Source organism: Pundamilia nyererei, unplaced genomic scaffold (assembly GCF_000239375.1).
Source record: "Pundamilia nyererei isolate P.nyererei 1_Seehausen unplaced genomic scaffold, PunNye1.0 scaffold00058, whole genome shotgun sequence".
In the NCBI taxonomy this organism is placed as follows: domain Eukaryota; kingdom Metazoa; phylum Chordata; class Actinopteri; order Cichliformes; family Cichlidae; genus Pundamilia; species Pundamilia nyererei.
Window position 1 is genome coordinate 1,363,569 of NW_005187459.1, and position 17,492 is coordinate 1,381,060.

The 17,492-nt window shown below is 39.4% G+C and overlaps 1 protein-coding gene across 2 annotated transcripts; it reads right to left on the reverse strand.

Annotated features, from left to right (window-relative positions):
• Nucleotides 1-871: 871 nt before the first annotated feature.
• On the reverse strand, nt 872-16,961 carry snx9b (sorting nexin 9b). Of its 2 annotated transcripts, XM_005734404.2 has the most exons (19): nt 16,613-16,961; nt 15,182-15,268; nt 13,273-13,347; nt 12,234-12,359; nt 11,645-11,722; nt 10,480-10,642; nt 7,295-7,433; nt 6,964-7,048; nt 6,598-6,723; nt 6,326-6,443; nt 6,116-6,246; nt 5,257-5,360; nt 5,051-5,154; nt 4,800-4,877; nt 4,493-4,569; nt 3,443-3,532; nt 2,566-2,680; nt 2,387-2,478; nt 872-2,206 (listed from the first exon to the last, which is right to left on the reverse strand). In XM_005734404.2, exons 1-19 carry the CDS (start codon nt 16,622-16,624, stop codon nt 2,159-2,161), a joined length of 1,848 nt encoding a protein of 615 aa, XP_005734461.1. In that variant the 5' UTR covers nt 16,625-16,961; the 3' UTR covers nt 872-2,158. The 2 variants fall into 2 exon arrangements, with proteins under 2 accessions (XP_005734461.1, XP_005734462.1); XM_005734405.2 differs by lacking the exon at nt 11,645-11,722 and having other exon boundaries at nt 16,613-16,960.
• Between the last annotated feature and the right edge of the window lie 531 nt (nt 16,962-17,492).

The following is a 17,492-nucleotide window of genomic DNA, read 5'->3' on the forward strand; positions in this document are numbered from 1 at the left end:
AGGATGCAGTAATCACAGCAAAAAATAAAATAAAATAATGTAATTGCCAAGAGTTTGTTTTCACACCACATGCCATAAAAAAGTGACACAATCAAATCGGTCTCTGTGGTCATGGTGCCAGAAAGAGGTAGTACTGAGCAGCAAATGTGCAGCTGAGCACATGAGCAGGATGTAGCTCATGCGAGTTGGAAATTAGACTGTGTAATGCAGGACTCAAACTCCTACAGTTGGCACTTTAAAGCACTGAGTACTAAATGCACGGCACTTTCTATGTCTTGTAAGTTATGCATGACTATAGACATATTTTTAATGGCATGGCATTCATTGCTGTATAATCATTCTACACATAACACATTATCTGTGTTAGTTACTTACATCGTATTGATTTAAACCTGGGGTTTCCACAGACCAATAGCATTTGATGTTACTATAGTATGATAATATGGTATGTGTTTAGCAGATATATTCCCAAAAAGCCTCAGGATTGCAAAATATCAGTTCAATTCTTGCAAAAACTGGAAAATAATTCTGTAAGCTTTCTATATGGTCTTGTGAAGCAACAAACACACTGCGGGTGATTCCATTGATAAGGCCACTGTGGCCTACATGAACAACTGCACCTGATGGCAGCGTGAAATGAGAGCAGGGTAAAAAGGGCTCTTTCACTTCCTTCACAACAAGAATTCACAAAATGCACTCTTCACACAAGCTGCCAGCTCATTCCCATTCCTGTCCATATCTACGCAAGAATCTGCTGCAGCGAATAAAGGCTTTAGTGTGAGGAAATCCGGGAGCGTAGTGTGCCGTCCCCTCCGAGTCAGAACACAAAACACACAAAGACACACACACATACGCAATAAATGACATCCTAATGAGTACAAATCATTGTTTAATAAATCAAACTGAACTTTTGCTTCTTTTTAAATGACACGTGTATTGCAAATAGTTCTATACATAACATATCAATTACAAGAAACCCCTGATAGGTGCAGTAGAATTTATATTTTCTAACAAAGAGTGAACAAGATTACAGATTGATTTGAAAACTGGGCGGTGATAAGCAAAAACAAGAACACATAATTCATGGCTCTTCCAAACTCCTCTAATAGTACGAATTCTTACAGATGACTTTATTCTTGTACCATCATGTCAAACACAATGACTGCGTCAAACAAGGGCAAATATTCTTTCGAAGTACTGAGAGAAAGTTAACTAGTGTGGCAGGGAAACACTGATCCAATGACTTTTAGTTTAAATGTCTTAAAAAAAGAAAAGAACAGAAAAGGAAAAAAGAAGAACAGAAAAAAAGACTCATTCCAGATTCTGTTTCTTAAAATGCAAACTGCAGTGTGTGAGTATGTAGGAGCTTTGGGGTGCCAACCAGGTTGACCACTTCGATTTTTCTCAAAAGGGAAAACAGGAAGAAGGTGGAGCTTCCTGTTCGCTTTTGAGGAAGTGTGGGATGAAGGGGAGCTGGGAGCTGCGAGTGGCGGTCATACACAGGGAGGACGCACACACTGCCTTTGCTAACTCTTTCAAGATTTGAATCCTTAAAGGAATGCTTCTGCTAACAATAGTGAAAATTTCTTTTTACATATAAATACTATATATGGTATCAAAATTAATCAAATGAAGCTACAGTAAAGCTTGAATATATCCTGGCTGTCCTTATTGGCAGAGCGGAGAATAGCTTTGGTATTTGGCGCCCTTTCCTATATGACTATTAACATGGAATAAAAGTGAAAAGCTTCAGAGCGTTACCTTGAGATAGATGGTTATGTTTGCACGTGAAGCTGTACAAAAAAACCAAAAAAACAAAACGGTATCACGTTAAAGGATTGCCAGGGTTTGATTTCATCGCCACTGTAACTACAACATGATTTTTTTTCCCTGTCTGTGTTAAGAATTACAGCTGCTGTCACTCTTGAAGCCTTTTCAGATGTCGTTCGTACTCTTTAACATCGAAGTAGCGGATACCGCAAAGCAGGGACTGCTGGGATGAGTTGTAAGAAGAGGAGATGAGGTAAGAGAAAAACAGAAGTGAAATTTAAATTAAAGAGGACAGGGGTTGAAAAATGCAAAATAAGCAAAATTATTTTGGATCTTGAGCTGGTTTAAATCTTCTCGTCTCTTAGTGCAAGACAGCCAGCGGCCGCTTTCACATTGTAGTGAACTGACTGTGCGCTTGTCTCAGCTTCGCTGCGATCTGGGGGTGGGGGGGTGCAGAGGAAGACAAACGAGCATTAATACAAAAAGGTCATTTGACGCCTTCATATCGTCACTTTGGTATGAAACTACTTTCTTTCCAGGTAATAAGGAAGTGAAAAGGACAAACTGTTTCACAGTCAAATTTACTGTGAGAAATGCTCTATTAAAATGCCTTTACCGTCTCGTAAAACTTGACTTGCTCCTCCAGGTACAACTGCATGACCCTGTTGTAGTCATAGATACGGTTGCTATGGAAATGGTTCATTTCAGCTGCAGCACAAGACAAGAGAAACCACAGTGATCAGCCTGCATGCAGCGATAAAGCAAATTACTTCAGTATCTGTGACCGTGCTGTACCTTGTAATGCGTAAGACATGGTGCTGGCACGTTTAGCCATGGTGACTTTGTCCTGCTGAGTAATTTTACTGGCGGCTACCAGCTTGTCACCCTCCTTCACTTTGTCTATGGCTGCCTGCAGGGACCAAAAGTAAACAGAAGGCACTTTAGTTAAGACTATTTAAACCTTGTATAATAATATGCACACACTGCTACTTGTTAATTTTTGCTTCTATCTGATAAAGGGACAGTTCACCCAAAAATCAGATATGCATGTTTTTCCCCTGCTGTGCTATTTTTACCCTATCAGAGATTGTTTGAGTGTGTGTTGAGCAGTTTTGGGAACTTCCGCTATAGTGATTTCTGCAAATAGTACAGGTCCCAGACATCAACAGTCAGGGGCTTCAGAGTTTTCACTTTGCAATGATATTAACTATGAAAAACAGAAATTGCTCACACTTTAGTATGGAGTGCATAGGCAATTTTTTTCTATATTACTTAGAAAATACTTTTTAAAAAAAGCACTGGGTCCCTCAAAAAGACTGTACATGCAAAATGTGTGTGCATACACATTCCCAAGTTTTTTGTAATCTTAGGCAAAGAAAAGGGATAATAATTAACTTGAACACTTGACATATATTGTAAAGGTGTAGTAGTGATATAGAGGCGGTGACATATTTTAAACAGATATCCTTATACTGTAGTTGAAGGTTGAAAGTGTATGTGTTAGCATGTGGGGGTGTGTGTATATGTAAATGTGTAAATAAAGGAAGATGTTGGTATGGTGTCTGTACTATCTATATTGTGACACGCACAGCACCTCTGTTCCTATCAGATACCCCATAACGGCAAATTATCACATTCCAGCCCATTTCCTGTGGCATGGATGTTAGTGTACCTTATGGACTCCAATGGTATCTGGAAAACATCCAAGCAGTCCTTTGTATTCATTGTTGGTCTCCATGACATGGTGGAGGTCTTTCCTGGGCTGAGAGAAAACAAAAATAGACACAAACATGAACTATAAATGTAAAAAGGTAAAAGTCACCAGTACTTAAAAATAGAAGAAAGTAAAACAGAGCAGGAAGGAATGCAAGAGGCTGATGAGAGAAAATACAATGAAGCCATAATTCAGTGTAGGTTTTTTATTTTGTTTTTTTAAATAGCAGTACTATATATAAAACATCATGTATTCAGAGGAACATCCAACAGGGAGACACACTGGGATGAGATGGCACAGAAATAAAACAATATTTAGCCAAACTATCATTTTAAATTGCAGTGCCAATTCCTTTGCTCACTATTGACCTTATTCTGCAGGGAGTGCTGTTTGCATCCATTTTGGATAACATCAGATAAATTGGACTGGTTCCTTTTGTGCCCTGAGATGAATCCGTGTCTAGTGATCGTATTTCTCCAACACTAAACCACATCAAAGGTTTCACTCAACTAAAATCAGAATTCTACCAAATCACTAACAAAGTCTGCCTGGAGCAGGACGAGCTTACCAGACAAATCCTTCCTCTGGAAGCTGCTGGGACATCAAAAAGGCCAAGAATGGACTTTATTACTTTGCACACTCATCGGGTCATTCAGTCAAAAAAAACAAAAACAAAATAGCCACATTGATACATGAGTCAAAGCAAAACTAAGGAAGCACTAGGAATAAGTTTGCCATAAGCCTCTTCCTGCACAGATAGAAACTGACGAGCAGGACGCTGGGTTAAAGAGGTCAGCAACAGGGGAACTGGGAAATGCTCAGATATTGAGACATGCAGTGAACACAGATAATGGCCACAGAAAGATGTTGCCCCACCCCTCTCTCTTTATGGTCTGTGTGTGAGTTTCCAGACATAATCACAAGAGGAAAAGTAAGGGTAGACACATTTCTCTTACTTTTAATAGCAGTCACATTAGATTATTTTACAGCAGCGGTCAAAGTACGTACCTGCTCTGCAACCAGCTGAGCTATCTCTTCGTATGTCTTCCCAGCTGCTGTCATGGCATCAGTTAGGGCTGACTCACCTGCAGCGAGAAACACTGTTAAAATACATCCTACTGTTTCCCAACAGTAAATAACGAACACTCGATTTCAAAACCAAAGTCCACATTACAGCATAGCTCTGATTGCTCCAGATGTCTCCAGCTGTAACCCGAGACATCGGTGTGACAAACACAGAACTCCTTACACCCAGGAAAATGCCTCAAGTGCCCCAAATTACACATGACGCTGAATCGATATTTGTACTCCGTACCTTGGTATCCGCTGCTGGTGAAGACAGAGGAAAGGTTTTGGAAGGCTTTGCCGATTCTCTGATACTCTTTGGGCAGAGCTATGGTAAAACAAATGAACAAAGTAACAAAGACATTTTTCCCCCAATCTTTCTATGTTGACAAAATATTCAGAATAATGAACATTTAATGTAAATAGTAATTACAGCGCAGGCTTAAGGCGTGGCCTAGGTGTGCTAAACACTTATTTAGCTTGAGTGCAGTGTGAACATACGGCCTGTGCATCTCTTCCAATGTTCATGCCCCACTGTGAGGATTTCCTTCACCCCGTCATCCATGGATTTGGTAAACCTGCTAAACTGCTCACATTTCTGTTCTCTGTGAATGAGGAACACCAGTGGCATGAATTACGCAATACAGTACTACACACAAGTTACATAAACACTTTTTGGTGCTATAGTTTCTCTTGGTAAAACTCACACTTCTATCAGGTCCAGGTCTGGAGCTTCAGGCTCCATTGTGGAGAAGACCATCACTCCTACCGTCTCATCCTTCTCTGCTTTTCTCTTGCCCATCTTCCAGTCCTGTAACAATCAATTGTTTTAATTTAAAAAAGAAATAATTAATGCCACAAAATAAGCCCCAACCCTAAACTATTAGTAATAACAATCTTAGTTTTGATCTGCAACATTTGGCTGAAAGAAAGTAGAATTAACTTCCTGCGGCTGTTTGCTACTGCTTTGCAGTTTATAGTCGTGGCCAGAAAAGGGTTTCTGCGATACTTTATAAAGTCAAATTCCTTCATGCCTTTCCAGAGACAAGACTTCCATACAGAAGGCTGGGCAACCGGACAACTATGGGAGTCCATATCCAGCTGTTTCTGCATGATTTTCATTAGTTTTTGCTAGTTAGGCAGTCTGTCTAGTCTAGAATTTACATCTGTGAGCAATTAACTGATTAAATGCAACTGCTGAACAGCACCACAAGGTGATGCCTTCCTGTGTGGAGGTCCCAATCCTGGATGAATGGGAGGATTGTGTCAGGAAGGGCATCCAGTGCAAAATCTGTGCCAAATCAAACATGCAGATCCATCGCTTGGGAAATAAGGGCTCAGCCAAGAGTACCTTTTTAGTTGTACACCAACATGGACACACGTCACCTCAGTCAACTGACAATAGCTAGTTATTCTATAGTTATATATTACATATTATTTTGTTACATTAGCTTTAAATAACTAACTGACACCTCAAATCATTCATGTAAGACTGATTTCAGCAACACAGTCTTAGAACACATACTCAAAGACCTTAAAAGATGGGAAGTGGATGTATCAGTTTACCTTCTCATCCTTGTAGGTGACGAAAAGTTGAAATACTTCACTGCTGGAGATAACGGGGTGCCTGCACATCCTGGTCATCCAACCCTGTAACCGCTCCATACGCATCTTAATAAACTCTTCCTCGAAACGGCCTTTTAAAAGAGATCAACGCGTAAAGAACAGAAAAAACAAATATATTCAGCCATACGCATTTATTGGCTAGTTACCTACCTGTAACCTGCTTATCTGGTAAAGAAGGGATGGGAATGGCTGACCCAAATTTTTCCAGAAGCCTTTCATACAACCAGTCAAAGTGTTTATATCTGTGATTGACAGGTCGGTTTGTGGTCTGCATGCCAGGGGGGGAAAAAAAAAGTACAGCTTCCATTAAAGGAAGTAAAGATATACATTTCAGTCCTTCTTATATTTATTTATGCGTCTAAAGATTAGCTTAGTGCATTTAGTTGATTTGATAACCTAAAAAATAGCTCTTGGATACTTACACTGGGTGTGACTTGGTACTCAATGTAGCTCTTGAGGCCATACATCTTTGAGCCTTTTTTGGGATCAGCTACAACACAGTCTAGCTGGGTTTCTGGGTAAGACCACACTGGACCAACTTCTCCCGTCTGAGCACAAAACATGAAGGTTCAGAAGTCTACTGCGCCAGACAAACATATGGCAAGCTGGCAAAAGATGCTACAATACTACTTTATATAAAGGCGAATATTCTGACAGAAATAATTTAGCCATAGGTTTTTAATTATGACTGGTGACTTCTGTGTTATAACTTAATAAGAAGCACGTTGATGTTCTAACAGAACTAAAGAAAAACACACACAAAAAAAACATTTTTGGAGATGACCTACATAAATTGGAAGTCTGTCTTTGCCCTTTACAAGCTGCTTGCAAAGGAGGTAAAGCTCCGGACCCGACTTGGAGAACCCAGGGAACCTGCTCAAAGACACAAGACAAAATTTCCTGATTAGTCTTGTGTAGAGCAGTTATTTGATACGATGTTACCATTATTAGAACAAGATTACTCTGTGCTGCTGCAACTCAGTTTATTATTATCTACAGTAAGAGGATGAACACACTTTGGCAGAAGTAAATTCTGCTGTCCAAACTCTGATCAGCAGCTCAAACTGTACAGTGCCGCTGATTTGAAGCCAGGCACATTACTGACTTATTAACTCTTACTTGTTGAGGGAGATTTTCATTGAAGTTGCATGTGATCCGCCCCTCTGCAGTGCTCCACTTTCTCCGGCTTCTGACTCAGCATAACCGCCAGTGGATTTCATGTCATCCCATTCATCGTCCCACTCATCATCCTCTGCCCCTGAGGTAAGATTCGTGTACACCAAGTTGTTTGTTTTCAGATCACATGCACACAAAAAAAGCACTGTGTACAACTATTATACTACATTTATAGATGTTCCTACTACAAGAGTTGTGTGGAAATTCACACCTTAATGCTTCACTGAGCTTTACTTAGTGTGGGTCTAAATATAACATAACAGATTTTTCTTGAGATAGAGGAGTCAGTTGTTTGAGCATGAGGGCATGCAGCACACATCTATATCAGAAGCAATGCAAATCTATCAATGGTTCTCATGCTTTAAGATTTTAAGCATCATCACTCTCTTTTTCAATTAAATGGCTAAAAATATTACACACTGCAAAGCTTAAATTTGTCCTTCAGTACGTCTCATTTGTGAAAATAGTGCATGCATACTGAACCAGACATGATATCTAGATCATTGCTTTTGTCAGAAGCTGCACACTTCATTTCAAAGCAGGTTTCAAAACGCATTGACACAGTTCAAAGCAAAAAGGGCTGAGCATGATTTGTTAGGATTGGTGCCAGCCAGACCATTAAAGTCTGAATCAGGCAGCAGGCGGTAAGAGAAAATATTTCCACATATACATATAGCTGCACTGTTCCAACACTGCCTTTCAAAGCCAGACTTGGAGACTATATAATAACTTAGTTAAAACTGAAACTGGCATGTAAAATATCATATTATACTAACAAATCACACTGGATAAAACAGCAAAGAAAATACACAAAAATCCCCCATAAATTACAGCAACTTTCATTCTATCTCCATGTTGGCCTGCCGAATCACATTTACTCATTAATTTTCATTTTTGTTTTTTAAAATATATGTGTCCTTGTGTCTGATCAGTTAGTTGAGACGTGTGTTGTGCATGTGTGCCTGTTCACTGCTACTGCTCCAACCCACACATACAAGCACAGGAGGACAAGCTCAGACCCAGTTCAACTCCTTTTTACTGCAATCGGATCACAATCAAACTGAAAACGAAACACTACAAAAGGCAAAGCAAATGTGCTGCCGTGGTCTGCCACCTGCTCCAAAGCGAGTTGACCAACTAGGGGTAAACACTTGGGGTATATTTAACCTGCTAGTAAGCCACAGCCTCAGCCATTCTCCTCCGCTATCTATCTGTAAATTTAAAATGCCATAAAGGTAAACAATTAAGAAAGGCAGCAAAGGTAGTCCTGCCAAAAGTGTTCTTGTATAAATCTACAAATGTTTAAAAGTTTATTCCTGCACCACTCACCAAAGTCTATAACTGAAAACTATATCTCTGTTTAGTTACTGATCTCTATCTGTGCAGGGCGTCTAACAAAGCTCCTCCAACCTCCTCTTATACAAAGATAATATTGTTAGTGTCAAACTGTACACACATGCTTTAAAAGAAATGTTTCTTTCTTCATATTATTGGCAGTTCACACACAAAAATGAGCAACAGGCTTCCAAAAAGCAATAAACGGAATACCTGTGTAATCAATAAGGTAAGGATATGGGTAGATGTCTTTAGCAAGAGAGAAACAGAGGAAAAGTCTGTTAATTTCCCCTCTGACCATTTTTCCAATGTACAATTTTTTTTATGTATTTGGGGGGTTTTTTACAAAAGAAAGTGAAGAATTTAAAAAGCAGCTCAAGTAATATATCCTTCTGAGTCATGAGTGAGGCACAATTTTCCACAGTCTAGAGAAAACAGAATCATGATTTGACCGTTCTGTCCCCGTGCTGGAGCTTCTCTCTGTGGCGGGACTGCACAAGTAAGAAAAACCACATCGAGGAGTTACAGTCACTGCAAATCTGTGAAAATCTGAGTCACGTAGTATTTTCAAATACAGTATGTGGAGTTCAAGATTACAGGTCCTACTCTACATAGCATGCATTTCTGTTCATATCAGATAACATGAAGGACAGGATATATATGACGCAAACACCTTTCACTGGCTGCTCAATGAAAAATCATAATTGCAATTTTAAGATTCGTTTCCATAACATCTATTTCTCACAACACGGGAAAAGAAACATCCAAAATATACATCTGGGTGTTCTTCCTACATCACATATTATTGATTTTTCCTCATACACTCAGCCAGAAATCCTTATTCAGTAGCACTTTTTTCACAGTAGGACTTTTTCCATATATAAAAAGCCTGACCTCTTGAACATCTTATCACTGAAAACAAAGAGTCAATGGACTTTTTCCAACTACTGACAGCAGTTTGTGATTTGTGGAGTAATAAAAACACTTGGTATATCAATTTGTCGCAACAATAGTTAAAGAACTTTAAACACCATGTTATCCAATGGCCTGAAAAAATATGCTAAATTAAACACATAAAGCCTCACTTGCATATCTAAAAATGAGCTTTTCAGAAAGCATGATTCAAAAACAAAACACTTGATATCAAGCATGAATCAAAAATTTAACACAAAGCTTAATTTATCTTTTGTATTACCACAGAGGCATTCTCAAACTCGCAAGTTGTTGTCTGTTTGTAATTCAAACACCTTTAACCAGCCGAGCTCAAAAACTCACGCAGAATCACTAAAAAGCACCAAAGGCTGTTTGAAGCAACAACCTTTATCACATCAACCAATTGTGATTGCAACAAAACAACCTAACTAATCAACGTGAGCCTGACTGTTTGATGCATTAAGTGCGAGGGACTCTGAAGTCACTCGTGTTTGTAGAACTGCTCCCTCCCCTGCAGCCATATATACAGTACAGCTTATGCAGAAGAACAGTTTAACAAGTAAAGAGTGAGCTAAACTGTTTCACGAGGTAGTGTGATGAGCCAAAACCATTGTATGACTTTACCTTTCCTGTAACCACATTAAGACGTTAAAAATTGCTTTGAAAATGTAGCTTACATACTTCAGAATGACATAAACACAGTCGTATGAGTATTGCTACAAAAGAGAAAGTTGAAATTTCAAACTGTCGAAAGATATTACAGTGATTTTTATGATAATAAAAGGTTTACATTATACTTCTAATAATAGGACAACCATGGTTCCTGAAGCTATCTCGGGTTTTTTTTTTGGTTTTTTTACCTGGGCCTTGGTAAGCCTGAGGGTGACCATGTGATACAGGGGGCCAGGGGTCAGGAGCGCTCTTCCCAGTCTGTGTGCCCTCTGGATTAGATGCCCAGTTGTTGGTGGAGCCCCCTGATGGGTCCGTGTTCCACGCCGACCACGGATCATTACCATTAGTAGCCTGCAAGAGTGAAACAGAACTTGTGAGGAATGGAAGACGGGCGGTAATAACAGATCAAACGCGAGAAGAAGAGAAGGAGCAGAGTCAAGTCCAGTCCTGTATGGAGTCTGTTTAATGAGAGGTTGACAGTAGTTTCAAAACAACATCCTTTTCCAAACATTTGATGAGGACCGGGCTTCTCTGAGGGAATCTGCTGAGAGATAAAGCAGCCCGGCAGTGAGTGTGTAGTTTGCATATGCCGCTGTACAGAAGGGTTAACTGAAAAGATCAAAATAATACCCGATAATCTGGAGAAAGAGGCACATGCTTGCATACAAAAACTTCCATTTGTGTTTTTACACAACCTGTTTTTGTTTTTACAGTATTTAAAAATGCTCAAAATGCAGCATGCCATGCTTGTAAGGCAGGCATATACACAATTCTAACAACTCGAAGGCATGCAAAAACACTGCTGTTGTGCGTTTCTCTTCTGTAGGTTAAAAAAAAAACAAATCACCGAAAAAAATAAACAGGCAAACTACTCAAATGACATTAACAAGCAAGTGCATTGAGGAACAACACTCTAAGAGCATGTGCTTTTAAATTTTGCAGCTCTTATACTTCTCATTACAGAGCAGCACTTAAAAAAAGTGATTATTACTGATATTTGCATAATTTTCATCATGATTTCTGGTACAAGCGTGTGTTCTGGCCTGATGATTTGTCAGTGTGATTAGTAAAATACATGTGGGGATCATGAACTCTTTTACCACCGATTCATACAGTTTTTCTTTTCTTTTTTAACAGTGTGTGGGTGCTGATTGGTGGAATGTCTTGTCTTGTGCTGAAGTGCAAGGTGAATGGAGAAGTTGAGCTCATGCTTTTTGCAGGCAGTAAGGGTTGCAGGGGAATTTGCCAAAGCAGACCAATCAGAGAGGATCGCTTGGGCAAAGAATGAGTGAGGGCGGGAGGGCTTGGGTTCATGCTTTTAGGCCACTCCCACAACCCCAAACTCACGGTTACCTCATCAGGGGACGAAAGGTAGGGGGAAACTGGGGTGTCGGGGGTTTCCGGCTGGGGGCTCAAGCCCCCAGCATCCACCTTGAGGGGAGGGGGAAACAAAGGTGACATCATCACAAAGCGCCAGATGTGACAGTATACACTGTGCAGTGCTTTTTGTTAAAGTGATATAGATGTGTCAGAGGAACAATAGCCGACACATTTCCTGCTTTACCTTACTTGCTGAGCCGCAACATATTTTTACTGATCCAGCAGTATGTTCACTATTGTGGAACTTCCTGCCTGCTAACTGAAGATTTTGGTGGACTGCATATCGTTTAAAAATGACATGACAAAGATTAATATCTCCCACACCAGCTGGTCTCACTTCTGCATCTCTGGGGTTGACGGGATGCATTAACGTCAGTACATTTTTGCCATCGCTCACTTCTGCTTTTTGATTGTTTTCTGTAGCGTAACCCTACCATATATCATTTTTGAATAGGAGAATGAAAGCACGACAGGTGCACCGCTCTATATTTTGTACACCTACTTACCCAGCATTGCACTAGACTTGTGAAATTGAGAAATCTTCACTGGCTGAATGCATTACCTGGTTTTGTGCAGGTGTTGATGCAGGTGCATATGCATCAAAGAAGGACAGGTCTGAAGCTGCAACATTTCCTAAACTTGGAGTAGGTGCTGCAGCTGATGGGAACACAGAAAACTGCTTATTGAGCTGCAAATCAAGAAAAAAAGAAAAAAGACAATGGAAGAGAGAGAAAAAAATTCCCATTAGTGAACAGATCCAGACATTCCAGCATGATCTAATGATTTTTAAAGGTGCATCCTCATGCGGTAATGTGATCGTCTCATTTTTCACTCGTGGCTTTGTGAAACAGGGTTTTAATTTTCTCAATCTTTCCAAAAACAGCAGTGTGATTGAAAAACAGACTGAGTTCTGGTGTTTTTCATGAGGCATTACATAAGCTACAAGTGCAATTGTCATCTGTGGGTTTTATATGATTTGGACACAGAATCAAAACAGTCCGGGAGCAGCTGGGGAGGTAACTCAAGGTCAGACAAACAAGCACGCACCCACCAAAATTTGCAAAGTTAAGCAGATGCTTAATATCAATGCCTCTCACCCTCACACACAATCGTTAGCTCTTGTGTGGTAAGTGTTTACAGTGATGTTAAGTTGTTAACATCACAGACTTTAGTTTTAAACAACTCTTTCTGTGTCTGTAAATTTCTTCAGAGTGAATCATATCCTCCACATGAAGTCAGAGTTACTGGATCGAGCCATACACACGCGCACGCACGCACGCTCGCACACACAAACACCCAAATCAGCAAAACCCTGAATGAGGCACATCCTGTTGTGACTTTAGTTTCACATAAGAGATGGCACCACAGTATGCAGATACATCTTTGTCTGTGACGAGGTGTCTATGAAATGTCTAGCTGATTAATGTTCCACTGCACCCACGGTACATCATGACCTCGGTACAGAATGTTTTGTTTTCGTTTCGTTTTTTTCTTGCTTAATTTTATGTGAATTAAAGTCTCTTTGAATATTCTATGGGGTTTGAAAGCTCTGCTGGCATCTCCTCCATACTCTTCACATCAACAGACACAATATAACTCACTTCAATGTAGTCTTCAGGAACCAGTCCCACCTCCCCTCTTGAGTTTTGTGCTTCCACCCAGCCACCTCCAATACTCTGAAAGAGAGACCCAGCTGCATATTACTTACAGGAAAAAAAATACAAGGCATGTACTTAGGTATTTCTCCCTTCAGGATATTAGTTTAATAGCCAATAATCAGATAGATTTTTCATTTTACTAAGTCAGTTAATGTTTTAGTTACTTACTTTTTAAAATTTGTATTAAGTTACTGGAAATTATTTGAATCACATTTACAAAGAAATGTTTCAAAGTACAAAATGTTTTGTCTACAATTTTTCTCTCCGACTACTACTTCTTTAAATGCCACATATTTGTGTAATATGTCCAGTCCTATGGTCAGTTGTTACACTGAGGCCACAATACCACAACATAAAGTTCTGAAGAACATTATGTTGTGGTATCAACATTTAAGGAAATTCTGCTTCACATTTTTAAGTAACCTCAATGCCAAAAACTGAAAACGAAGGTAATAATGTAGCACATAGCTTCTGAACGGCTTCTGATTTACTTTTCTTGCAGAGGTCGTATTACTAAAAAAAACAAAGAGAACCACATCTTTCCTTAAAAATATCCTTTCAATGCAACAAATGTTGCTTGGTTGATATGAAGCTCGCACATTTTTTTCAGTCCTGCTCAACCCACAGACAAAACGTGTACTTTTAACTTGCAAGTCTAACTCTCCACTTACCTTTGCGCACTGGATTAAGGAGAAGTTATTTTATATACAAATGGAAGAATCACTTACCCATAAACCAAATACTCCAGATAGATTTAACAGGTGACGGGGGCTTTCCTTTAAAGACACCATATTATCTCTATATTTTCTCTCTGCTCAATAGTGTGTGAAACTTTATATTGATTTATATTTATTTATATATTTGAGTTCTGTTTTCGTAATGTCAATACTGTCAAAGCATTTGCATCATCTTCAATTCCCTATTTATATTTTAAGTCTGGTAGCCTGGTAGCCTCCTGCTTATTTTTTGTGTTTGTGTCTATTGTGGCAACATATGTATCCTTAACTTTTTCTTTTTTTAAATTGCTTTGATTAATATCTTCATTGCTTACAAAGCTGTCCTGCAAAAACTTTATCCTGTACCTTACATTTTTAAGGGAAGCTGTATGGTAACTAAAACAGGCTCAGTAATAACTTGTACATATATGATAGCCTATACACAAAAACTACATGTCACCTGTGGGAACCCAACAGATTGTTTATCAGTCACACTTGGATTTGACTCATTGTGAGTCAGATCTCGAGCTTACCATTTAAACATCATTTTAATGTTTAGTACCAAGCAAAAAAGAAATAAACAGGTAAGCCAGGTATGTATGTACACACCTGAGACAAATTCCTCATCAGTGAAGTTGATGAAAAATAAAAGTTCTGATACGCTGAGTCCTTGATAGCCATGACAGAGACATCGATTGGAAAACTATGTAGGACAGCACTTAACCAGTGACCTTTGAACTTTTTGTGGCTGGCAGCAATGACATCATGTTTGCTTTCTGGTTTAGTTTTTTTTTTTTCACCTCTTGTCCTTCCTTCTTTTGTCCACATTTGTGACATACGTGACAACGTGAGGTCATGTGCTTTAAGTTTTTTGTTTTTAAATTGGAAGATCCGCACTAAACATTTGATCCTGGACTAATGTCTGCAATGTTGTTGTAGGCAAAGTAATTAAAAAATGATGGTATCCACAACACAAGCAAGTTTTATGATTTAACGATTACAGGCAGATGCAAAAAAAAAAAAAAAAACTCATATCGTACACGTCACATCTAGACAGCTTCTTTACAGCTGAGAGTGTGAGACTTTACCCCTGATGCTAAACAGATGAAAAGTAGAGCAGTGTTTGTATTATTTACCTGATTGGTGATGGTAATTGTCTCGCCTTCTTTCACTGACAACTCATTGTTTCCAGGCTCAGCAGTGAAGTCGTATAAAACCTGTGCCTGCAGACAACAACAACAACAAAAAAGTTCTAAGGTTTACTATATAACTGATTAACAAACTTCAGACTTATATGAGGCCATAGTGAAACAGGCGAAACTTGTTCTTGGTATGGTATGCTTACTCTCAACTAAATTCTTGCTTCAACCAAAACACGGGCAGACCCACAACGTTACCCAGTTCAGCTTAATACAGGAGCCAACAAGGTCTCTCACAGTGACCCACATGTACTAATCTGTCATTCCTCCATGGCCCCAGAGAAGCTCTCTCACACACACACACACACACACACACACACACACACACACACACACACACACACACACACACACACACACACACACACACCTATTCAAATTGTTGTGGGGAAATTGTTCATTAACCATTGAGATGGAATGCAAGGCTATTAGGAAGCCATCAAAATAACATTTGTTTCAGTGTCCACCAACCACCACCCCGCAGTCCAGGAAGCTGAATGAGGTTTTTGAACAGAAGCATATTACCAGAAAATGACAATAAATGTTTTCATGTCTGCTGATGATCTTAAAAAAAATCAAACTGAATTATCAGGTCGTTCTGTCGTTGGTCCCTCACATACATGTTTTTTACTGTGCTGACTGCTGCATTTTTTATTAACACCATTTATTTTATTTTATTTTATTAAGGATTACTTAAAATAAAAAGCAGACCTGTGTTATTATTATTCTCAGTAGGATTTTTTGCATATCATAAACCATATCTAGAGTAGAGGGGATATTTAACTTCTTAGTTTTACGTACGGTTTATCTTTATACACACTCTGCTTCACATACCATTTCCGGTTCCCCTAAAAGAACACTCATTAGGTCCAAATGCGAACAATACTATGAGCAAAATTATCGTGTTTGCAGTGCTGCAGCTACATTTATGGCCCTGTAGTCCTCACCTAAGGTAAACAGTAGTCACATATGGTACGAACAGTGTTTTGAGAAAAGACTGCATTTCCCAGAATTCCGCGGAGGCAGCTATGACCCACAGTGGAAAGGTAGTAAAATGTCACAAGACACTTCGTTAATGAGACACATTTTCCATGTATAGCAAAAGCATTCGTTTCTCGCTGAGCGCATACAGATGTGCGACAAGCGGCCATAACGCTTTTAAAGCAGACTCCCTAAATGCTTTCAGCCTTAATGCGGAGCTCACCGAGTGAAGTCTTCACTGTAAAACTAGTGCGAGAAACTACACTTCTGACTGTCCAAGTCTACAGCCCTCAGTATTGGTGAAAAACAAGCTCCAGGGGGAACCCAAGAAGCCAGCGTAGTCGTGCTGGGGCTTTAAGAGAAGCCCAGGAAAGTTGTCAAACCCACCTTTTGCGCCATTATCGAAGCATTGATCAATCATTACAAAAACAGGCCCTGTAGTTTTCAGGATTTCCAGTCCTCAGCTGGACATTTCCTCCGCGCTTCTCTTCAACTGGAGGCGAAGCAAACACGATAACTCCTCCCGGTGGAAAGCCGCCGCGACAAATGCATTAACACATGACTTAAAAACAGTAGGTCGTTTAAAAACTCAAAAATCCGAGAAAACGAAAGGTGGGAAGGAGACCAGCTGAGTGCGACTACCAAGTTTGAAGCGCGTAAAGAGCTGCTGACAGTACAGAGGAGGGAGTGACCTGCAACGCGCACAGAAACCGGAAAGGTAGTCCAGGTCCGATATGGTGGCTCCTCCAGAGAGACTACACGACTGTTTAAAATCGCAAATAATTTTTTTTCAATATGAAGAAATAAAACACTTCATAATTAAACGATGATTAAAAAAATACAATATATATATATATATAAAACGTGGTAACTAAAATTTTTAACTTGTCGGAAAAAATAAGTAATAACAATAATAATCAAAATAGTAGTAGTAATAAAAGAATTTCTACTATTTGCGGGATTTTTTTTTTACATTTTCCAGTGCGTTTTTTAATTGTGTGTTTACTCACTATGGGCCTGACAGCTCAGAGGGAGTGACCCTGAACCTAAACTTATGTTTACTCTTTTGTTTAAGTCTCCCTCTGCTGGCCTCATTGTGCAAGTGCGTTTTTATTGTTGGTGGGTTTTTCTTAACGTTTTCAATAACAGCTCAAACGCCTAGCACATGCCAACAGCATGACATCTGTAGTCCTTCTCACCCATTATCACCTTCTCATATATCAAATATTTATTCGAGCCAAAATAATTCCGTGGTTCAGGACTGTGA